We start from the raw sequence: 23866 nt of genomic DNA on the forward strand, positions 1-23866 counted from the left end.
TTCTGTTGAGAAGAACAGCACTGCGTCCGTGTTTCTGCAGATCTCCTAGGTGTCTAAATGAATAGAGGATACCTGGATTCTCGCTGTTGCAGTATCTCTTTTTCTCAGCCTCTGGAAAAGTCCACTGTACGCTCGTGAGAGAGTGACAGAAGAAACTGTGTTATGGAAGCTTTTCAACCTCACAGATTCTCTGAAAAGGGCCTCAGGCACCCTAGGATATCCTGGTCCACACTCCCTCCTAAAGCAATTTACCTTTCCAGAATATGGTAAAAATGACGAAAAACATAGTGAAGGGCAAAACTAGGTATGTGCCTTTTATCGTCACGGTACCTGAGTCTGAAAAGCAGCAATGAATTATGTCACAATAGCAAAGTTTGCTCGTCTTGATGGTCTTGCCTTTGTTTACTCATTAATGCCTTTGCCTTCAAAGGGAAAGATTATGGCTGGCGCGGTGGCTCACGCCTGTCATGCCAGCACTTTGGGAGGCCGAGGTGGGCGGATCACGAGGTCAGGAGATTAAGACCATCCTGGCTAATATGGTGAAACCCCGTCTCCACTAAAAATACAAAAAAAAAAATTAGCCGGGTGTGGTGGCGGGCGCCTGCAGTCCCAGCTACTCGGGAGGCTGAAGCAGGAGAATGGGGTGAACCCGGGAGGCGGAGCTTGCAGTGAGCCGAGATCCGGCCACTGCACTCCAGCCTGGGCAACAGAGCGAGACTCCGTCTCAAAAAAAAAAAAAAAACCAAAGTGAAAGATTATTCTTTCCTTTCTGTGTAATCCACCTGGATGGCAGAGAGGTTCTGTATAGCAGAATCATTTTTAATGCTTTATGTTGACTTTATTATGTTCATGCTTATTTAAGGGGGAAAAACAAAGAGCAAAGGTTCTTCACTTGTGAAAGATCAGATTTGTTTTGTTAATGGATAATCGAGTCTTCCCTCTCAGACGCCGTGATCCTGCCTTAACAACTGTCCAGATTGCCTCTGAAACTGTCCCTGAGGCTCCGAGTGCCCCTGGATAATCACAAAGATTTGATCATTCACCTCATAAAAAGAAAAATACTATAAACATAATGAGGTTTGTTTTCAGTGTTACCTTGTGAGACCCGCACGGGAAGAGTGCTTGTTAAATCACAAGAGACGCTGGCCGCCGCTCCTTGGTTCAGTGTGTACATGTAAATGTTGTTCATGGAAATATTTCGGAAGTTCTGGGCTTGGCAGGAGGCCCCATGCTTGTCAGTGCCCTCCCCTGCTCTGTGTAGGATATTTTCTTTTTTTTTTTTTTTTGAGACGGAGTCTCGCTCTGTCACCCAGGCTGGAGTGCAGTGGCGCCATCTCAGCTCACTGCAAGCTCCGCCTCCCGGGTTCACGCCATTCTCCTGCTTCAGCCTCCCGAGTAGCTGGGACTACAGTCGCCCGCCACCACGCCCGGCTAATTTTTTTGTAGAGACAGCATTTCACTGTGTTAGCCAGGATGGTGTCAATCTCCTGACCTTGTGATCCGCCCACCTCGGCCTCCCAAAGTGCTAGAATTACAGGTGTGAGCCACTGCACCCAGCCCGTGTAGGATATTTTCATTCAGAAATTATCTGAATGAAATATTCAGAAATACCTGGCCAGATGCATTAGAAAATCGTTATGAAAAGAGACTTTGACTCTCCCCATGCTGATGTTGCCATGTGGGAAAGGATTGCCCGGTGTTTTCACCAGTGACTATTCAGAGCCTCTGGGTCCAGGCTTCCGCACTGACCATCACCTCAATGGCTCTCAGACCACCCCAGCGTGCCGGGCCAGGGCTTCGTGAGGGGTGGGAGCAGGCTCTGAGCCCCGCAGAATGCGATGGGCCACTAGGGAACTGAATTGTGGTGGTTTGCTTGGAATGTAGCTGACATTTTCACTTCTGTTTTCTAGCTGTAAGAGGAAATGCTTTCTCATTCTTAGTGTCTGTAATCCGTAATGATTTAGAAGGCTCTGCTCTGGTAGATGGATATGAAACTTTCTTTTTTTTTTTTTTTGGAGACAGAGTCTTGCTCTGCTACCCAGGCTGGAGTGCAATGGCGCGATCTCAGCTCACTGCAACCTCTGCCTCTGGGTTCAAGTGATTCTCCCGCCTCAGCCTCCTGAGTAGCTGGGACTACAGTTGCCTATCACCTCACCTGGCTAATTTTTTGTATGTTTAGTAGAGATGGGATGTAGAATAGAGATGCTGGCCAGGCTGGTCTTGAACACCTGACCTCAAGTGATCTGCCCTCATCAGCCTCCCAAAGTGCTGGGATTATAGGCGTGAGCCACTGCGCCCAGCCAGATGTGAAACATTTTTAAATGATATCACTGTCTCAGTGAACCCCCATTCTCACTGTCTCCTTATTTTTTGTGGTGATATAGTTATTTGTATAGGTTCGGTAAGAATGTGTCCTTTTTAAAATTGAAATTTGAAATTTAAAAAAGTTTAAACTTTAATAATAATAATGATTTTTAGAGATGGGGCTTCACTGTGTCATCCAGGCTGGCCTGGCCTTGAGCTTCTGGGCTTTCAAGCCGTCCTCCCACCGCAGCCTTCTGAGTAGCTGAGGTTACAGATGCACACCACTACACCTGGCTCTGGTTTTTTGTTTGTTTGTTTGATACGGGGTCTCACTCTGTCACCCAGGCTGGAGTGCAGTGGCACAATCTCGGCTCACTGCAACCTCCGCCTCCTGGGTTTAAGTGATTCTCCTGCCTCAGCCTCCCGAGTAGCCCGGACTACAGGCGCCTGCTGCCACGCCTGGCTAATTTTTGTATTTTTAGTAGACATGGGGTTTTCTCTATGTTGACCAGGCTGGTCTTAAACGCCTGACCTCAAGTGATCCACCTGCCTTGGCCTCCCAAAATGCCAGGATTACAGGTGTGAGCCACTGCGCTGGACCCACACCTGGCTCTTTTTTTTTTGAGCTGGAGTCTTGTTCTATTGCCAGGCTGGAGTGTAGTGGCGCGATCTCGGCCCACTGCACCCTCCGCCTCCCAGGTTCAAGCGATTCTGCTGCTTCAACCTCCTGCGTAGCTGGGACTACAGGCGCCACCATGCCCAGCTAATTTTTGTATTTTTAGTAGAGACGAGGTTTCACCAAGTTGGCCAGGATGGTCTCGATCTCTTGACCTTGTAATCAACCCGCCTCGTCCTCCCAAAGTGCTGGGATTACAGGTATGAGCCACCATGCCCGGGTCACCTGGCTCTTTTTTAAGTGTATATTTTTTTATCGTGGTAAAATAGATATAGCATAAGATTTCCCATTTTAAGCATTTTTAAGCATACAGTTCAGTGGCATTCAGTGTAGTCACATTGTCATGCAACCATCACCCCCAACCATCTCCAGAACTTTTTCACCTTTCAAAACAGAAACGGTACCATTAAACGCTAACTTGCCGCCCCCAGCCCTTGGCAGGTGCCTTTGTACTTTCTGATCCTTGTGAAGTTGACTACTCTGGGCACCCCTTGGAGATAGAACCACATGTATTTGTCCTTTCACGACTGGCCTAGTTCACCCAGCATAGTGTCTTCACGTTCATCTGTGTTGTAGCGTGTGTCCATCGTATGTCACCCCACGTTTTATTTTTCCACTCATCCATTAGACATCTGGACTATTTTGGCCTTTTGTCTGCTGTGACCATGGGTGTGCAAATGTGTGTTCCAGGCCTTAGTTTTCAGTTCTTCTGCGTAATGCCCAAAAGCTGAATTCTAGGTCAAACGGTAGTTCTAGGTTTAATTTTTTGAGGGACTAGCTTCTGTGCCTTTTCTCAAACCGATATATAACTGGATAAGTTCCTAGTGCAGCCGGGAACAGCATTCGTTCCCTGGAATGCTGCATTTGTGAAGGACGCTGACCAGCCACTTCTGGAGGAACTGAGGTGACCGTGGACCAGTGCCTGCGAGGTCTCGGCCTCCTCAGAAGAGTGGCCCAGCCCCAGCTCACGGCGTGGCAGGAAGGTCACGTGCCAGCAGCTGGGGAACTTAAGCTCTTTGAGGCACCTCAGTAAGAGAGATAAGAGACTGAATGTGCAGACAGACATGACTGGACCCCATTACCTTCAAGGACCCCCGGGAGGCCACAGGCCAGCTTGTGGAGCCGGGTGCTGTCGCTAGCAACCATCCGGGAAGCCACACAGTAACTAGAATCTATGCTGTCAGCCTCACGTGGCCAGGGCTTGACTGACTGGCAGCTTCCTGAAGTTTTGTCTCTGCTTCCATCCAACTTGAGACCAAGTAGAGAAGCCATCGGTGCACCTAACAGATTGAAGGCTAGCTTCCCTTGGAGCCTCTGGTGGGCAAAGGTGAATGACAGCGGCCGAGTCCCTTGCCGTTGCGAGCTCTGAGAACACGCCCTTGCGTCTCCTTGAGGAGGGCTTCACTCACACGGGCCCCACAGGAGAAACCTGCTAGAATTGCTTTCTTTCTTTCTTTTTTTTTTGAGACAGGGTCAGGCTCTGTTGCCCAGGCTGGAGTGCAGTGGCGTGATCTTGGCTCACTGTAACCTCCACCTCCTGGGCTCAAGCAATTCTCCCCCAGTAGCTGGGACTACAGGCAAACACCACCATGCCCGGCTGGTTTTTGTATATATTGTAGAGACTGGGTTTTGCCAGATCGCCTAGGCTGGCCTTGAACGCCTGGGCTCAGGTGATCTGCCTGCCTGGCTTCCCAAAGTGCTGGGATTACAGGCGTGAGCCAGCGTGCCCGGCCAAAGCCTGCTGGTTTCTTAGGCTTGGTTTCCAGCCCTCAGAATAGCAGACTGTTGCTGGTGTTCAAGGGCAATCTAAGATTCCTTCTGAAGATAGCCAGGGAGAAGCTGCTTTTGTGCCCTCGTTGCTGTTTGATACTGCATGGCCCTAAATTAGTCAAAGAAGCACAAGGAGGCTTAGTTGAATTGAACTCTCGCTGCACTGTGTAATGGTCAGGGCAGTCTCATGAGTCCCGCCCTTCTTTCGAGTTAAAGAATCCTTTGCGGCCAGCGTGGTGGCTCACGCCTATAATCCCAGCACTTTGGGAGGCTGAGGGGGGCGGATCACGAGGTCAGGAGTTCGAGACCAGCCTGGCCAACATAATGAAACCCCATCTCTGCTAAAAATACAAAAGTTAGCCGGGCATGGTGGTGCATGCCTATAGCCCCAGCCACTTGGGAGGCTGAAGCAGGAGAATCACTTGAACCCAGGAGGTGAAGGTTGCAGTGAGCTGAGATTGCACCACTGCACTCCAGCCTGGGTGACAGAATGAGACTCCATTTCAAAAAAACAAGAAAGGAAGAAAGAAATGCGATTGAACTTTGCTCCGTGGAAAGCAACCAGTGCCTTGTGGCTGTTGGGCCCAGTTTTGCCTCAGTTTGTGAGCGCATTCCCAGTTTCCCCGTTGACTGTGCACACAGTTCGTGGACTCTTTTGAATGATTTCAACATCGCTGTTTCCCCTGTTAAAAATGAGTTGAATAAAACCTTTCACATGCATTCATTTAAGAACAATAACAGGCCGGCACGGTGGCTCACGCCTGTAATCCCAGTACTGTGGGAGGCCGAGGGGGGCAGATCATGAGGTCAGGAGTTCGAGACCAGCCTGGTCAACATAGTGAAACCGCATCTCCGCTAAAAATATAAAACTTAGCCGCACGTGGTGGTGGGCGCCTGTAATCCCAGCTAATCAGGAGGTTGGGGCAGGAGAATCGCTTGAACCTGGGAGGCGGAGGTTGCAGTGAGCCAAGATCATGCCACTGCACTCACGCCTGGGCGACAGAGCGAGACTCTGTCTCAGAAAAACAAACAAAAAACCAAAAAGGAAATTACCTTCTCCAAACCCTTTCTTTTTCTTTTCTTTTTTTGAGATGGAGTTTTGCTCTTGTCGCCCAGCCTGTAGTGCAGTGGCATGATCTCAGCTCACTGCAACCTCCGCCTCCTGGGTTCAAGTGATTCTCCTGCCTCAGCTTCCCAAGTAGCTGGATTACAGTCACACACCACCACACCTGGCTAATTTTTTGTTTTTGTTTTTGTTTTTGTTTTGTTTTGTTTTGAGACGGAGTCTCGCTCTGTCGCCCAGGCTGGAGTGCAGTGGCCGGATCTCAGCTCACTGCAAGCTCCACCTCCCGGGTTTACACCATTCTCCTGCCTCAGCCTCCCGAGTAGCTGGGACTACAGGCACCCACCACCACGCCTGGCTAGTTTTTTGTATTTTTTAGTAGAGACGGGGTTTCACCATGTTAGCCAGGATGGTGTCGATCTCCTGACCTCGTGATCTGCCCGTCTCAGCCTCCCAAAGTGCTGGGATTACAGGCGTGAGCCACCGCGCCCAGCCCACCTGGCTAATTTTTGTATTTTTAGTAGAGACAGGGTTTCACCATGTTGACCAGGATGGTCTCAGTCTCTTGACCTCGTGATCCGCCTGCCTCGGCCTCCCAAAGTGCTGGGATTACAGGCGTGAGCCACCGCGCCCGGCCTCCAAACCCTTTATTTTTCTGAAGACACCAAGGCCCAGAAAAGTGAAGTGTCAGGAATTCCTTCCCTGCCCCTCTCCTTTTCTGATTAATTCTTGGGCATTCTTCAACCCTGACCCAAATGGCACTGCCCCTTCTCTGGGTCACCAGTCTAGGTCACGGTGCCTGTGTGTTCACACTCTCCGGTTGGCTTGTTCCTTGGCGCTGCACAGAGCATGCCGTGAAGTTTGGGGGGTGGATCGACGTTCCTAGAGTAGCACATGCTTGTTTTCATGGTGTCCACTGTATTTATAATGGTATATTTTTGTAAATAAGCTCCACTGGGCCACGGACACATGGATCATTTTTGCCATTGTCCCTAGCCCTGAGTACAGTGCATGCACTGCCAGCAAGCCCAGCACGTCTACTGGTGGGAGAATGCCACCCCCAAAGCCACAGAGCGTGTCAGTGGTGGCCAGGGCATGAGTCGAGCTGGTTGTCCTGGCTTTGGGCTGGCGTGCCCTCCTGTGCCGCGTGTGGGTGACCTCGAGGTCGCATAGTGTTTAGGAGGTGTGTGTGCCTGGGGAACATAGTGACAGTCATTTGTTACTTAAGAATAAATTTAGCTGGGTGCTGTGGTGCACACCTGAAGCCCCACCTACTCAGAAGACCGAGGTGGGAGGATGGCTTGAGCCCAGGAGTTCAGGCCGAGGTAGGAGGATTGCTTGAGCCCAGGAGTTCTAAGCCAGCCTGGGCAACATAGCGACACTCCATCTCAAAAAAAAGAAATTCAGGCTGGGCACGGTGGCTCACGCCTGTAATCCCAGCACTTTGGGAGGCCGAGGCGGGCGATCATGAGGTCAGGAGTTCGAGACCAGCCTGCCCAACATAGTGAAAGCCCGTCTCTACTAAAAATACAAAAATTAGCCAGGTGTGGTGGCGGGCGCCTGTAGTCTCAGTTACTCAGGAGGCTGAGGCGGGAGAATCGCTAGAATCGGGGAGGTGGAGGTTGCAGTGAGCTGAGACCACGCCATTGTAGTCCAGCCTGGGTGACACAGTGAGACTCTGTCTCAAACAAAACAAATCAAAACAAAACAAAAACAGAAAAGAAATGCAGTGAGTCAGCTCTCGCCTGTGAGTGGGGACCAGGAAGGCAGGGATGATGTTGGCCCAGGAGAGGACTGCCCTGCAGAGATCTGGCCCTTACAGATCTTCCCCCCGGGAGCACCTGTGTGCTGTGCCTGTCCCCATGTGGCCCACGCCTCTATCTGACTGGCTGCGTGATGTTTTCAATGAGTTCCAGGACATTTGGCTTCCAGAGTGCATGGGAGGCCCACGGGCCTCAGAAGCAAAGCTGGCATCTGAGCATACTCGTGCGGGCCTGGCGCCCCCCACCTCAGCAGCAGCGAAGCTGCCCCTTGCCCTCCCTGGGCACCCTGGAGCCTCAGCCGTGTCTCTGAAACCAGGGCAGAAGCGCCTTCCTGGCGAGGCTGTGGTGAGGATTGGAGGGGAGGCCTGCGGAGGGGGCCTGGCGGTGCCTGCTGGGGTCCTTGTTGTCAGAGATGGTATTTGTCACCCCCGTCCGGCAGAGTCCTGGAGACTGGGGGAATGGCACATGCAGGGCTCGGCCCCTCACCCTGCTCACTGCTAGGGCCTCGGGGATCCTGGCTGTGAGCGTCCTGGCATGAGGGCAGCCTCACTGAGGTGAGGCAAGGGTATTTCCCATTCCCCACCTGCCTGGCTGTCTTCCCACTGGCCCTCAGAAGCCAGGAGGCATGAACTCCTGGCTGCCTGAGTTTCCTTCTTACTGGCAACTTTGTTTAAGGGTTGGGGTGGGGGTAGGGCCGCTATTGACTGGGGAGCCTCTGTGGTTTCCAGGGAGTCTGCGTCCACGCCCTCGGAGGCCCACTCACAGCTGCAATTGACTCATTCGATTTCTTCTTAAGTGACAAATGAAGCCAGAGGTTACCTGATGCAGGGCTGGTGCTCTGCCCGAAGTTGACCAGCCAGGCCTAGGAATGCCACTCCCTGCTCCTAAAGCCCTCCGAGGCCATTGCCCAGAGGAGGCGGCCTCATGTCCCAGGGTATGGGGCCCCCAGGGTCTGGGCCGTGCAGCCTCAAGGCACAGCCCAGGGGAGCTGCCCTCACTCTGTCCTCTCCCTAGACTGCCACACCACCTCGCCCCTGTGTTATCCCATATGATCATGGATTTGATAGCAAATGTCCCATGGGGGAGCAGGCGCGGTGGCTCACGCCTGTAATCCCAGCACTTTGGAAGGCCAAGGTGGGCGGATCAGGAGGTCAGGAGATTGAGACCATCCTGGCTAACACAATGAAACCCTGTCTTTACTAAAAATACAAAAAATTAGCTGGGCGTTTTGGCGGGTGCCTGTAATCTCAGCTACTCGGGAGGCTGAGGCTGGAGAATGGCGTGAACCTGGGAGGTGGAGCTTGCAGTGAGCCGAGATCGTGCCACTGCATTCCAGCCTGGGCGACAGAGTGAGACTCCATCTTAAAAAAAAAAAAAAAAGTCCCATCGGGGTATTCATCCCAGCCTTGTCTTTAGTGGTGACGATGTAAGCTATTCGCATGCCCCACACTGGGGTTAGTGGTATTCGCTGTGTATGTGACACACTGGCATGGGTCAGTGGTCTTCCTCTGTGATGTGACAATGTCGGTATGGGTCAGTGGCGTTCTGCTGTGTGTGACACACCGGTCTGGATTAGTGGGTGTTCCACCATGTATGTGACACTGGTATGGGTTAGTGGTGTTTGCTATGTATATGAACACACTGGTATGGACTTCGGCCCTGAACACTAGCGACACTTTGAACTGGATGGGTTGTGGGACTACCCTGAGCATTGCAGGGTACTCAGCAGTGCCCCCACTGCTACCTGGAGTGCCAGGAGCATGCACCCCGTAAATGTCTCCAGACAGCACCAGATATTTCCTGGGTGTCCAAGTCGCCCTGGCTGAGGACTGCATGAGTCTGGTGGGAGACTCGCTGCAGTGCCAAGGTGGCCGCAGTCTGCTTGTGACGCGGGCGTGTATCTGAGTCTGAAGGAAGCTGGTTTTTGTGAGCTGCCTCCCGAGCTCGGAGGTGACAGTGGGCACTTTCTCCACAGAGACCCCCGAAGTTGTTCCTTGGAGAACAAAGCGGCGAGGCGCGGGGGCTACAGACCTTGAGGCGGAAGCTAGGGTCTGGTCCACTGTGCCATGGCCTGGGCAGTGGCCCTGGGAGGTGCTGTGGCCTCTGTGGCCTGTATTGTGGGGTGGGCTCTGTCTTGCGCTTTGTCTCGTGTGGGTGCAGGCTCCCCTTCCTCCCCTGTGGAGCCGGCAGATGGCCCCGGAGCCGGGCCCTGGTGCCTCCCTGTCTGTCATGCAGCTCAGGTCCCTTCCTATGAAATGCACGGCCACACCCAGTGAGGGTTTCTCCTGGGCTCCCCAGTGGGAGAGTGGGGTGCAGCCTGCAGCGGTGCAGGGCCCCCAGGCCTGTGTGAGCCCCAAGGTGGGGAGGTGGATGAGGCGCCTGTCAGTGCTGCTTTCTGCCACCTCCTCTGCCTGGGCACAGGCTCTCTCCTCTGTTTGCTTTTTATTTCCTATGTATTCAGGAACCGTGTGAAATTGCCAGTGCCTGGTTTTGTCCTACAAAATAGCCATTTCATTTGGTTCAACCTGATACTGTGTCTATACACACACGCACAGGCAAATACTTTTTAGAACAGGATCACTCTATTCACAGTGTTCTGTAGAAATTTGTGTTCAGTCTTTTTAAGACACCTTACTATACTGATGCCAACAAAGATATTTTTTTTTTCTTTTTTTCTGAGACAGGGTCTCACTCTGTCGCCCAGGCTGGAGTGCAGGGGTGTGATCTCCGCTCACTGCAACCTCTACCTCCTGGACTTAAGTGATCCTTCTGCCTCAGCCTCCTGAGTAGCTGGGCCCACAGGATTTGCTTCACCGTGCCTGGCTAATTTTGTATTTCTGTAGAGATGGGGTTTCACCATTTTGGCCAGACTGGTCATTCTTTTTTTTTTTTTTTTGAGACGGAGTCTCGCTCTGTCACTCAGGCTGGAGTGCAATGGCATGATCTCGGCTCACTGCAACCTCTGCCTCCCAGGTTCACGCCATTCTCCTGCCTCAGCCTCTCAAGCAGCTGGGACTACAGGTGTGCATGCACCACCACGCCCAGCTAAGCTTTGTATTTTTAATAGAGACAGGGTTTCACCATGTTGGCCAGGATGGTCTCCATCTCTTGACCTCGTGATCCGCCTGCCTCGGCCTCCCAGAGTGCTGGGATTACAGGCATGAGCCACTGTGCCTGGCCCAGACTGGTCATTCTTTTATTTTAGAGCCAGGGTCTCCCTCTGTGCCTAGGCTGGAGTGCAGTGGCACCATCCTAGCTCACTGCAGCCCTGAACTCCCGGGTGCAAACAATCGTCATCTCAGATCAATCTTAGTCTCGAGCTGTCACCCAGGCTGGAGTGCAGTGGTGCAATGTTGACTCAGTGCAACCTCCGCCTCCTGGATTCAAGCGATTCTCCAGCCTCAGCCTCCCGAGTTGCTGGGATTACAGGCATGTACCACCACACCCAGCTTATTTTTGTTTTTTGTTTTGTTTTGTTTTGTTTTGTTTTTGAGACAGAGTCTCACTCTGTCATCCAGGCTGGAGTGCAGTGGCATGATCTCAGCTCACTGCAGCCTTCGCCTCCCGGGTTCAAGCAATTCTCCTGCCTCAGCCTCCCAAGTACCAGAGACTACAGGTGCGTGCCACCACGTCCAGCTAATTTTTTCTATTTTTAATAGAGATGAGGTTTCACTGTGTTAGGCAGGATGGTCTCTATCTCCTGACCTCGTGTTCTGCCCGCCTTGGCTTCCCAAAGTGCTGGGATTACTGTCGTGAGCCACCACGCCTGGCCTATTTTTGTATTTTTAGTAGAGACGGGATTTTACCATGTTGACCAGGCTGGTCTTGAACTCCTGACCTCAAGTGATCCTCCTGCCTCAGCCTCCCAAAGTGCTGGGATTACAGGCATGAGCTACTGTGTCTAGCTGGAAGATTTAATTTTTTAATTGTCAAATCCATTCTCTCTCTCTATAAACATTTTACATTTTATGATAATAAAATAATTTGTGAGCTGACGGCCCTGTTTCGCTGATGCCTGAGGTCTTCCTGGGGTGGCATGGGAGGGCTGAATTCAGGTGTGGGGTTGGCCCGAGGGCACTGAGTGCCTGGGTGAGTATCTGGAATGAGGGAAACAGCTTGGCTCCAGCCAAGAGGAAAGAAACCCAGGATGCTCTGGTCAGGCCAGGACCTGGGCTCAGTCACCATTTCTGGGGCCCAAGCCCGCTGCGTTGTCCTCCCGAGGGGTCCTGACTGGGGCTTTCCAGGAGCAGCCGCCCACTCTGTGTGTGTCCTCTTCCAGGTCGCCGCTGGAACACCGTGAACTAGGAGTGAGTCGGAGCTGCCGTGCTGCCCAGGCCATGGACTGTGAGGTCAGAGGCCAGATCCCCCGCGGGTGCCTTGTGGGAGGTGGGGGGTGAGGGGTAAGGGCCGGCATGTCCCCCAGCACGCCTCCATGAGGGCTAAGGCTGAGCCCACATGGCCCTTACCACAGCTCAGCACAGACGAACCCCGCCCAGCCCCTTCACTGAAGCAGGCAAGAGCCGGGAAGTCCTCCGTTTCCCTGTCCTGCACCTTCCTTGCACTCCGCTTTCGGTGCGGCCCCTCCACACAGCGGCTGGGGCTAACTGCAAGGGCAAGGGGGCTTTTGGTTTAAGACCATTGATAGCCATAGGCTGTGGGTCCCAGCACTTTGGGAGGCCAAACAGGAGGATTCCTTGAGGCCAGGAGGTCGAGGCTACAGTGAGCTGTGATTGTGCCAGTGCACTGCAGCCCTGTCCAAACAAACAAGCAAGCAAACACACACAAAAGAGATTTAAAAACAAGAAAGTGGGCATTACATAAGCACTTCATACAATTCTCTCAACTGTAAAAGCAAGACAACAATACTTGTCTAACCCATGCCATTGCTATCAGGAGCAAATAAATCAATAAAGGTCAAATAAAAGTGCTGGAAACTGTAAGGTGTTTCAAAACATTTTTAACCCACTGGATTTAAATTTCCCTTCATAGCTGGGTGAGGTGGCACATAATCCCAGTGACTTGGGAGGCAGAAGCGGGAGGATTGCTTGAGGCCAGGAGTTTGATTGAGAAACCTGGGCAACATAGTAAGACCCCGTCTTTATAAAGATAAAAGCGGTGGAGTTCTGGGAGGGGAGCCCGCAGCCCCCGCGGTCATGGTCCTGCCTTCAGCAGGATGCTCCCTGAAGGACTCCTTGTCTCTCCTTCCCTTTAAATGGTCTGGGGAGAGAAAATCACAGCACACGGGTCAGGAGCCTCTCCACCCACTGCAGCAGAGCCTCCTCCCGCCCCTCCTGCCGAGTTCTGCAGCCTCTGCAGGGCGCCCGGCACCGGGGCCTCGCGCTGTCCCGGCAGCCTCTGGGAAGGCATCTGCGAAGTCTAATGCCTTGGCGCTTAGTGACTGGCGGCCTGTGTCGCGGTTTCTGAACATGGAGAGCACCCAGCACCCAGGAGGTTCTCAAGCTGCCCCTACTGGGCGTCCTTTCCAGAGGTGGGGATGGTGTGGATTTCAGCGTGGTGGCTGGAGGGCTGAGGCAGTGGCTCGAGTTTGATGTTAGTTACGTGAACAGAGGAGATTGCAGGAGTTCCCCCGGTCCTGATCCAGGCTTCTCGTCAGTGGCCAAAAGACCACTCTGTGGGTGCCACCGTCCCTTCCCACCTGCCGCTGCTGTTCCGGCTTCGTGCTCTGGAGGCCTCCGCAGGCAGAACGGAACGCCGCCGTCACAGTGCGGCGCCCTGACTCGCCTGAGGAGGCGCCTGCCCTCCCGCCGCCTCTGCCTCTGCCTCTGCCCGCCCGGTCAGTGAGGGGCTGGATGTCGCCGCGCGCAGCGCTCCCCTTTCCTGCCTTCGGAGGGAGAAAGCCGGGGCAGCAGTGAGGCAGCCCGCCCGGGGCCACAGAGCTGGGGTCACAGCGAAACACTCCGAAAGATTCTTTCAAATTATAGGGTTCAGCCTTTTTTCCCATCAGAACTTTAATTCTGTTTAGATATTTCTTTTTTTCTGGTTTGTTTTATTTGTTTTGAGACGGAGTCTCGCTCTGTCGCCCAGGCTGGAGTGCAGTGGCGCGATCTCAGCTCACTGCAAGCTCCGCCTCCCGGGTTCCCGCCATTCTCCTGCCTCAGCCTCCCGAGTAGCTGGGACTACAGGCGCCCGCCACCACGCCTGGCTAATTTTTTGTATTTTTTAGTAGAGACGGGGTTTCACCATGTTAGCCAGGATGGGCTTGATCTCCTGACCTCGTGGTCCACACGCCTCGGCCTCCCAGAGTGCTGGGATTACAGGCGTGAGCCACCGCGCCTGGCCAGTTCTATGTAGATATTTCTTTTTCTTCCCCTAGTAAAAATAAAATAAAATAAAATACAGTAAAATGCACATAACAGAAAATTTACTGGGTGCAGTGGCTCACACCTATAATACCAGCACTTTGGGAGGCGGAGTGGGTGGATTGCTCGAGCTCAGGAGTTTGAGACCAACCTGGCCAACATGGTGAGACCACCATACCTACAAAAACTACAAAAATTAGCCAGGCATGGTGGTGCATGCCTGTAGTCCCAGCTGCTTGGGAGCCTGAGGCAGGAAAATCACTTGAGCTCAGGAGTCTCAGGCTGTAGTGAGACAAGATCGCACCACTGCACTCCAGCCTGGGCAGCAGAGGGAGATCCTGCCTAAACAACAACAAAATCAGTGTTCCTAATTTTCCTTTAAAAAGTGTGGAGAACTTTGCATTATTTTGCTTGTCAGTATCTTCCAACTGCTGCCTCTTTGATTGTTTTGATATTTGATAAAACAAAGACAATGAGATTGGTTTTATTTTTGTTTGGTGCTATTTTTTTGCCAGGTTTGGGGAACAGGATTTTTCCAGTTTATGAAACTGCATTGGGTAGGGTAGGTACCATCTTTTTCTTTCTTTTTTTTTTTTTTCTTTTCTGAAACAGAGTCTCGCTCTGTCACCAGGCTGGAGTGCAGTGGTGCGATCTCGGTTCGCTGCAACCTCCACCTCCTGGGTTTCAAGCAGTTCTCCTGCCTCAGCCGCCCGAGTAGCTGGTACTACAGGCACGTGTCACCACGCCCAGCTCATTTTTGAATTTTTAGTAGAGATGGGGTTTCACCACGTTGCCCAGGATGGTCTCAACCTCTTGACCTCATGACCACTCGCCTCGGCCTCCCAAAGTGCTGGGATTACAGGTGTGAGCCACTGTGCCCGGCCAGTACCATCCTTTTCTTTGCACTGGAGCTGGTCTTATTATTTCTGCCTCCATTAGATCACTTTTGTAACATGCCTTGCAGAATTTCCTGTCTGAATCATTTCTCTTAGCATATTTTTTTCCTGTGATCTAAAAGATAAACAACTATCAATTCTTTTATCAAAAGTGGATCTAGAGGCCGGGCATGGTGGCTCACGCCAGTAATCCCAGCACTTTGGGAGGTTAAGGTGGCAGATCACCTGAGGTCAGGAGTTCCAGACCAGCCTGGCCAACATGCTGAAACCCCATCTTTACTAAAAATACAAAAATTAGCCAGGTGTGGTGGCATGTGCCTGTAACCCCAGCTACTTGGGAGGCTGAGGCAGGAGAATCCATTGAACCTGGGAGGCAGAGGTTGCAGTGAGCTGAGATCACACCATTGCACTCCAGCCTGGGCAACAGAGTGAGACTTTGTCTCCAAAAAAAAAAAGTGGATGTGGAAGATCAAAAAAGGGCATGGTTCCATATTGGCACAGCACAAGCTCTATTCTTGGAATTAAATGACATCCATCTTCCAAGCCTACTCCTGTCCTGTGGGACCAGCCCAGCCTGTCCCTGAAGCACTGGTCCAGACAGGAGCCTGTCCACACAGTTCTCCACCCACTGGGCCCAGTGCTTGACTGCACGGTCACTCGCAGCATCTGGACCTCCTCTGGCAGGTGCCATTCTTTGCTCTCCCTCCCTGCCCCCTCAAGTCTTTGTTTTCTGTGGGATCTTGAGTTTGATAGCCTGACCTGCCATGGTGGCAGTGCCGCTCTGTGTCCAGATTCTGGATGCCTGTTTACCAAGCGCAGGTCAAAGAGGTCCTTGGGCAGTGGCTGCCTGCGTTAGCTTCTCGGGGCTGCTGTAGGCAATTCCAAGCAGGAGAGTGGCTTTAAACAACAGACGCCGATTCCCTCCCGGTTCTAGAGGCCGGAAGGCTGGAATCCCGTGTTGCCCGGCTGCTTCCTTCTGGGGCATTCTCCCGGCTCCTGTGGCTGCCTCTGTCTTCACATGGTGTTCTCTCTGTGTGTCTCTGCTTAAATCTCCCTCTCGTTTCTCTTACAAAGACACCAGTCATTGGATTTAGGACCCACCCTAATCCAATACGACCTCATCTTAACTTGATTGCATCTGCAGAAACCTCATTTTCAAATAAGGTCACATTGGCAGGTACTTGGGGTTAGGACTTGCACACTTCTTTTTGGGTGACACAGCTTAGCCCACAGCACTGCCTGCGTCCTCTCTTCTCTCCTCACCAGGACTGTCGCTTGAGGCAGGAATGAAGCACATCCTGTTTGTGAGCTGTCTCGTGCCATGAGGCTGCTGCATACAGGAACTGTTAGGAATTGATGCAGCGGAATTTTGCATACAATTTTTCCTGTTTTCAGAAACAACTTTGGAGAAGTAAAGGCTGAATAGCAATACACAAGCACCTTATTTGATTTTTATTTTAGATTCAGGGGTACACGTACATGTTTGCTACATGGGAATATCATGCACTGGTGGGGACTGGGCTTCCGGTATTGCCTGGAGAGGGACTGTGTCGTGCTGCCCCGCCCCCACCTCCCTGCCGTAAAGCGCCCAGTGCCTGCTCGCTCCATCTTCGTGTCCATGGGCACCCCTTGTTTAGCTCCCACTTATAAGTGAGAACAGTCAGTGTTTGATTTTCTGTTTCTGAGTTCGTTCACTCAGGGTAATGGCCTCTAGCTCTATCCACGTTGCTACAAAGGACATGATTTTATTCTTTTTTATGGCTGCAGCAATACACAAGCTCCTTATTTTAAGCATTTATTTTTTTTCTTTTTTGAGACAGGGTCTCACTTTGTCACCCAGGTTGGAGTGCAGTGGTGTGATCATGGTTCATTGCAGCCTCAAACTTCTGGGCTCAAGTGACCCTTCCACCTCAGTCTCATGAGTAGCTGGGACTACAGGTGCATGCCCCCTTGGCTAATTTTTATTTTTTATAAAGATGGGGATCTTGCTGCCAGGCTGGTCTCAAATTCCTAGGCTCAAGCGATCCTCCTGCCTCTGCCTCCCAGAGTGCTGGGATTACAGGCGTCACGTAGCAAAGCATTAAAACAATTTGCTGATGGGCTCTGTAGCTCACGCCTGTAATCTCAGCACTTTGGGAGGCCAAGGGGGAGCAGATCACGAGGTCAGGAGTTCGAGACCAGCCCGACCAACATGATGAAACATCGTCTCTACTAAAAATACAAAAATTAGCTGGGTGTGGTGGTGCACGCCTGTAATCCCAGGTACTCAGGAAGCTGAGGCAGGAGAATCATTTGAACCCGGGAGGCGGAGGTTGCAGTGAGCCGAGATCACAGCACTGCACTCCAGCCTGGGTGACAGAGCGAGACTCCATCTCAAAACAAAAACAAAAAAGCAATTTGCCCTGTAAGAACTGTCCTCTAAAAGTTTTTGGTTTTTCTAATGAAAAATATTATGGGCTTAGAGGATAGAAATAAATCTCTGCCTGCACTTCCATCTTCCCTCCCGCCCTTCTCTGGCAGCCCAGGAGGTCTTTGTGTGTGAACCCGGGCAGATCTCAGCATCCCCGCCCTTCTTTTTGTTTTGTTCTCTCTTCCACCTTACGTCTTTCTCTGCTCTGGGCACACCCAGCTGCAGATGCTACAAGGGTTCACCTTTGTTTGCAAGAATACAGCCCCAAACACAGTCAGTACCCCAAGAACAGTCCCTGCCATCTCCCGCGGCACAGACGCTGGCCGAGCTGCAGCTGCCAGTGCTGCCCAGGGAGCTGGAGAGCTGTCGGCCAAGAGCCCAGCCCCTCCGGGTAGAGCAGGAGCCAGCCCCACCACTCCCTGTGGGGTTTGGATTAAGGACACATCCACCCAAAGTAAACCAAGCTTGGCCGAAGGCAGGTGCCCAGCTGTGGTCACCACTCCACAGTAGTTACTGGAAATCTTCCATCTGCCCAGTACCCTCCTGAGCCTGTGAAGGAGATGAGGGGAAAGAAAGGGGCTCCGCCTGTTGGAAGCACAGCCAGGAAAGGTGGGCTCAGATTGCTGAAGCTTGCGGGGGAACCTGAAGAAAGCGTGCAGGCACAGGATGATGGATGATGCCCGCGTGTCACTCACTCGCCTCCCCAGAACAGCCTGTGGCCTTCTCACCCAGTGGAAGCTCCCCAGCCCCGTGTTTCAGGAGGTCCAGCAGATTCCTCTGCAGAGGAATCCCTTTCTGCAGAGTCGGGGCTCGCTCCCTGCCATCTACAGGCGGTGCTGCTTAAAGCCAGGGCCGCAGACCTTGCCTCTGCCTGTTGAGACCTCCTGCAGGGCACTCCAGCCCACAGGGTCCCTCAGCTCTCCGGGGCCTGCGAGGCTCTTTTGGGCTGGCCGCACCTGGAGCTCTTTGCAGGAGGGGCCTCTGGCCTGGCTGAGGTCCCACCTTCCTGACTCCCCTTTCCCCTCAGGTCAGCAATGGTTCCGGCCTCAGGGATGAGTGTGTCACAAACCTGCTGGTGTTCGGCTTCCTCCAAAGCTGCTCTGACAACAGCTTCCGCAGAGAGCTGGACGCGCTGGGCCGCGAGCTGCCAGTGCCAGCTGCCCAGTGGGAGGCCTACGACGAGCTTCAGACGGACGGTAACCGCAGCAGCCACTCCCGCATGGGAAGAATAGAGGCAGGTAGGTGGCCGGCCCCACCTCCTTCCCCAAAGCCGGGCTTTTCTGTCGCCAGTTACTGGGCTCAGCCTCCGCGTCTGCAGTTTCAGCGACCACGTAGGTTGGTGTCACTTAACCACTTGACTGATTGGTCTCTACTTGATTCCCTCCAGTGCTGCTGAACTCACTGCCCACCATTTTTGGGTGACTCTGTTAGAAAATTCTTCCTGCCGGGCGCGGTGGCTCACGCCTGTAATCCCAGCACTTTGGGAGGCCGAGGCGGGCGGATCACGAGGTCGGGAGATAGAGACCATCCTGGCGAACACGGTGAAACCCCGTCTCTACTAAAAGAAATACAAACAACTAGCCGTGCGTGGTGGCGGGCGCCTGTAGTCCCAGCTACTCCGGAGGCTGAGGCAGGAGAATGGCGTGAACCCGGGAGGCGGAGCTTGCAGTGAGCTGAGATCCGGCCACTGCGCTCCAGCCTGGGCGACAGAGCGAGACTCCGTCTCAAAAAAAAAAAAAAAAAAAGAAAATTCTTCCTTTCTGATGAGCCAGAATCCCATGTACTGGTCTTGAGTCCCTTGTCTGGACCTACATAGAATGGTGTTTTTATCCAGTTTCCCAAATGTGATTCTGATGCAAAGATTGCAAACCACTTGTCTGGATTATATAACCCAAGGGGTTCTCTCACTTGGCCTTATATCGTCTCAAGGACCTGGAGCTTTAAATGCTGGTGCCTGCGTCTTGCCTCCAGAGATTCTGATTGGTTGGTCTGGGCATTGCTGGGTCTGGGCAAAGCCCCCAGGTGGCACTCCCGGCGCGGCCCCTGTCTCCCCAAGCGGGCCTGGCTGATTGTCCCATTGATGGAGGCCCACTGGTTTCACAGTGACTTCTGCCCCTGTCTATACCTGACACTTTTCCTTTCGTATACATTATGCCCCGTGATTACCTATACAAGAACACAGAAGCATTTGGAACCTCATTTCCAGGTGAGGAAACCCAGGTCCAGCGAAGGGTAAATGACTGGCTCCAGATCACACAGCTGGCGGTCATGTCACCGCCTCACCGCCGGAACGTAGGGCCAGGCCCCCGCTCAAGCTGGGGTTCAGCTGCCCTCGCACTGTAGGGCGCAGCTTCCAGGCCACCGTGGTTTCCAGACTGCTCACCTTTCCTGTTGCTAATCCCTGCGCTCTCCTCCAGCCTCCAGCTCCACTCGCCTTTGCCAAGGGGCTGCTTCTGCAGACGGGCTGTCCCAAGCGGAGGCTGGGGGCGTGTGGAGGCTCACCCACTTCCAGATCCGGCCCTGTGACGCTGGCTTTCAGTAGTGTGCACGTTGGAATTACACGAGGAACCTTTCCAAATGCAGGCCTTGGGCCCTACTCCAGCTGCCTGCATCAGGCTGTTTTAGCGGGGTAGACTGCCCAGGTAGACTCCCACCCTGGCCCAGGCCTTCCGAGCTCAAGGGTTGTGCTGCCCTCTGGTGGCTGTGGGGGAGACCAACAGCTGACCCAGCCTTCTGCCTCCCACCTGTCTTAGATCAGTGCTTGAGAACGTGGCTGGAGTTCCCCACTAGCCTGGGGTGGGGGTGGGAGGGGGGTGGGGGTGGGAGGGTGGGAGGAGGTGTCTGAGAACGTCTCTGCCTTCTAATCCAGCCAGCACGTCTTCTGGCTGGCTCTGAACTGAGGAGAAACCCCGGATCCCCTTGGGAAGGTCCTGGAAGGGCAGGAGTGGACGGGCACAGCTCTGCTGTCAGCGCTGCTGTGGGGGCAGCTGCAGCCCCAGTCTGCCCTGGTGTTTTTCTCTTGCTCTTTTCTCCACGCCGGCCTTTGCCTCTAAACTGAGAAACCGGGCTTGACTCAAGTGGCACCGGCAAAAGTGATCATGGCAGTTCACTTAGCCTGACCGGTGCTCTGGTGGGAAAGTGGTGTGTGAATCTGGTCCCTGGCAAGCCTGGGAAGAAGGGCAAGGTAGAGACTCTGGCTGCCGGGGTTTCTTTGGTGAGTCCGCTCACTTGGCTGGACACAGACAGATCAGGAAAGATTCCTGTTGCTACTGGGCTGGTGGCCGGAGGGAGAGAGGACGTGTCCGTAACTGAAGCAAGGTGGATAGGCTTCGGGGACGAGCGAGGCACAGATTCGGTGCTGGGGGAGCGATGAGGTGCTGGAGGAGCTGGGTGCTCTGCTCTGCAGGGAATCAGGAAAACTGTGGGGCTGCAGCTCCCGTTGAGCTGGGCCTTGGAGGCTGGGTACATTTGGTTCCTTGGAAACTGGGAAGAGGGAATGGCCCTCTTTTAAGCAAAAGCCCAGCGGCTATAAACGCTACAGTGAGGCTGGGTGCAGTGGCTCACGCCTGTAATCCCAGCACTTTGGGAGGCCAAGGCAGGTGGATCAAGGTCAGGAGTTCAAGAACATCCTGGCCAAGATGGTGAAACCCCGTCTCTACTAAAAACAAATACAAAACTTAGCCAGGCGTGGTGGCGGACGCCTGTAATCCCAGCTACTTGGGAGGCTGAGGTAGAGAATTGTTTGAACCCGGGAGGCGGAGGTTGCAGTGAGCTGAGATCATACCACTGCATTCCAGCTTGGGTGACAGAGTGAGACTCCGTCTCAAAAACAAAAGAAAAAGAAAAAAAGCTACAGTGAATAGTTGAGTTTGCCTAGGAAGCGTGGAAGTGAAGTCATGTATTTTGAGCTGGGTCATGACTTGTCACTTAAGCAGAGGTGAGCCCTTGAGAGGTTTTGAAGAGAAGCGATGTGGCAGCCATACTGTATGTTCCACGGACAGACTCCAGGGAGGCCGTGAAACCCCCAGAGCACAGCTTCTAAGAACGTGCCCACTGCTTGGCACCTCACTTCCCCCAACCCTGCCCTGCTCTGAGGTCTGTGCTGTGAAGGTGGCAGAGTAGACTGGACGGCGGGGAGTGGGACTGTCGTCATCAGATGAGAGCTAACAGTGGCAGAGGGTAGGCAAAACACTTGTGTTTGCAACATAACGTGAGATTTGACAGCTGACTGAGGGCGGGAGCAGCAGCCAAAACCAGAAAAGCCAGAGGGAAGTTGCAAGCACAAAAAAAAGTAGAAGATTTAATGGGAGAAATAACAATAGCTGGCATCTATTGAACACTTACTAGGAGCTAGGTACAGGCCCGTTCATTCATTTATACAATTAAAACTTTTTTTAAGAAACAGGGTCAGGCCGGGCGCGGTGGCTCAAACCTGTAATCCCAGCACTTTGGGAGGCCGAGACGGGTGGATCATGAGGTCAGGTATAGAGACGATCCTGGCTAACACGGTGAAACCCCGTCTCTACCAAAAAATACAAAAATCTAGCCGGGCGTGGTGGCGGGCGCCTGTAGTCCCAGCTACTCGGGAGGCTGAGGCAGGAGAATGGCCTGAACCCGGGAGGCGGAGCTTGCAGTGAGCCGAGATCACGCCACTGCACTCCAGCCTGGGCGGCAGAGTGAGACTCAGTCAAAAAAAAAAAAAGAAAAGAAAAGAAACAGGGTCGTGCTCCATTGCCCAGGCTGGAGGGCAGTGGTGTGATCACAGCTCACTGCAGCCTTGAACTCCTGGCCTCAAGGAGTCCTCCCACCTCAGCCTCCTATGTAGCTGGGATTAGAGGTACGTGCAGTACACCTGGCTCCTTTTGAAAGTTTTTTGTAGAGGCAGGGCACAGTGGCTCACGCCTGTAATCCCAGCACTTTGGGAGGCCAAGGTGGGTGGATCACGAGGTCAGGAGTTCGAGACCAGCCTGACCAACATGGTGAAACCCCATCTCTACTTAAAATACAAAAATTAGCTGGGTGTGGTGGTGGGTGCCTGTAATCCCAGCTACTCAGGAGGCTAAATCATGAGACTTGCTTGAACCCGGAGGCGGAGGTTGCAGTGAGCCGAGATCATGCCACTGTACTCCAGCCTGCGTGACAGAGTCAGACTCCGTCTCAAAAAAAAAAAAAGTAGCTTTTTGTAGAGGCAGGGCCTTGCTCTGTTGCTGGTGCAGTCATGGCTCACTGCAGCCTCTAACTCCTGGCCTTAAGCAATCTTCTGTCCTCCACCTCCCAAAGCGCTGGGGTTACAGGCGTGCACTACCACACCTGGTCCCTACAATTGTTCACTGAGCACCTACTGAGTGCCTTGCATTACTTTAAATGCTGGGTATTTGTCAGTGGACAAAACAGATTAAAAAATCATAGCCCTTAGGGAGCTTAGCCTCTAGCAGGGGTGTCAGACAATAACACAGCAAGTGTTGAGGAAGAAACGGAGGCGGCAGGGAGCGTGGTCGTTGAGCTTGGCCGACATGGAGCTGCGACAGTGGTACTTGGACAGGGGCAGCATGGAGGCTGTGGTCCAGGGGAGCAGGGCTGAGGGGCAAGGAGGAGATCTCCGGTTAGAAACGCAGGAGAGATTCTCCAGGGCCTTGCTGGTGCCAGTGACAACTGGGGTTTTCCTGAGACGGGACTGTGAGGAATGGGGGCTCTTGGTGAGGAATGGGGGCTCTAGGCGAGGAATGGGGGCTCTCGGCGAGGAACGGGGGCTCGGCGAGGAACGGGGGCTCCCGGCGAGGAACGGGGGCTCTCGGCGAGGAACGGGGGCTCCGGCGAGGAATGGGGGCTCTCAGGCTGGAGAGGGCGAAGGTGGGCCGGGATGCTGTCTGCCCACAGGGCCCCTTCCCCAACAGCTGCCCAGGCCAAGGCCAACCCTGCTGGGTTGTGTGGTGTGAGCCATGAGGCTGCTGCCAGGCTCGTACCTCAGGCGTGGTCGTGACACCCCGGCTTCACTGACCCTGCCCGTGGGGACATGGTGCCTGTGCGTGGGAACCTAGGCCTCAGCCGAGGCCCTAAGCTCCAGCACTGCCCAGAACTCAGCTCAGCGCTGGTGCTCAGCGCTGGTACCCAGCCCGCCTGCCGTGGCCCCGGGGGAGTGGAGCCCGTGTCCAGTGGGGGCTGGCGCTACACTGTGGGGTGAGGGGCTGGCCTTGTCCCATCGCAGACCTGTCCTTTCCTGGGGCAGGGTGGTGTGGGAGAGGGTATCAGGGCCATTTGCTGAGTCTGCTCTGTCTCTGCCGCCCCTGCCTGAACACTCAGATTCTGAAAGTCAAGAAGACGTCATCCGGAACATTGCCAGGCACCTCGCCCAGGTCGGGGACAGCATGGACCGTAGCATCCCTCCGGGCCTGGTGAACGGCCTGGCCCTGCAGCTCCGGAACACCAGCCGGTCGGAGGAGGTGAGTGAAGGCCTGAGGACCGTGTGGGCAGGTAAGTGAGCCTGTGGGGGCTGTCCCCTGCCTCTCACCAGGCAGCCCACTGTGGCGTGAGGCCACTCAACTCGTGACTGTCCGTTCCAGAACTCTGACGAAGGAACTGGACACAGGGCATGGTTCATTGCTTTTCAGAAGAATTCAGCTGGTTCACATCGAGGAAACCTGAACCTTCAATCAGAGGAAAGAGT

At 53.5% G+C, this 23866-nt stretch overlaps 1 protein-coding gene across 8 annotated transcripts in view; it reads left to right on the plus strand.

The window, feature by feature from the left end:
• BID (BH3 interacting domain death agonist) overlaps positions 1–23866 on the plus strand; it is a 35915-nt gene that overhangs the window by 8286 nt on the left and 3763 nt on the right. For 6 of the 8 annotated variants that reach the window (XM_065522538.2, XM_074004533.1, XM_015457460.4 and 3 more), the window contains 3 exons: positions 11856–11925; positions 18230–18440; positions 23503–23642. In XM_065522538.2, the coding sequence (XP_065378610.1) occupies positions 11914–11925; positions 18230–18440; positions 23503–23642 (363 nt within the window). In that variant the 5' untranslated portion in view covers positions 11856–11913. Of the gene's footprint in view, positions 1–11074; positions 11193–11855; positions 11926–18229; positions 18441–23502; positions 23643–23866 lie in introns of all 8 variants that reach the window. The other 2 variants (XM_065522540.2, XM_074004532.1) reach the window with 1 other exon arrangement.

The sequence above is a fragment of the Macaca fascicularis genome, chromosome 10, assembly GCF_037993035.2.
Source record: "Macaca fascicularis isolate 582-1 chromosome 10, T2T-MFA8v1.1".
In the NCBI taxonomy this organism is placed as follows: domain Eukaryota; kingdom Metazoa; phylum Chordata; class Mammalia; order Primates; family Cercopithecidae; genus Macaca; species Macaca fascicularis.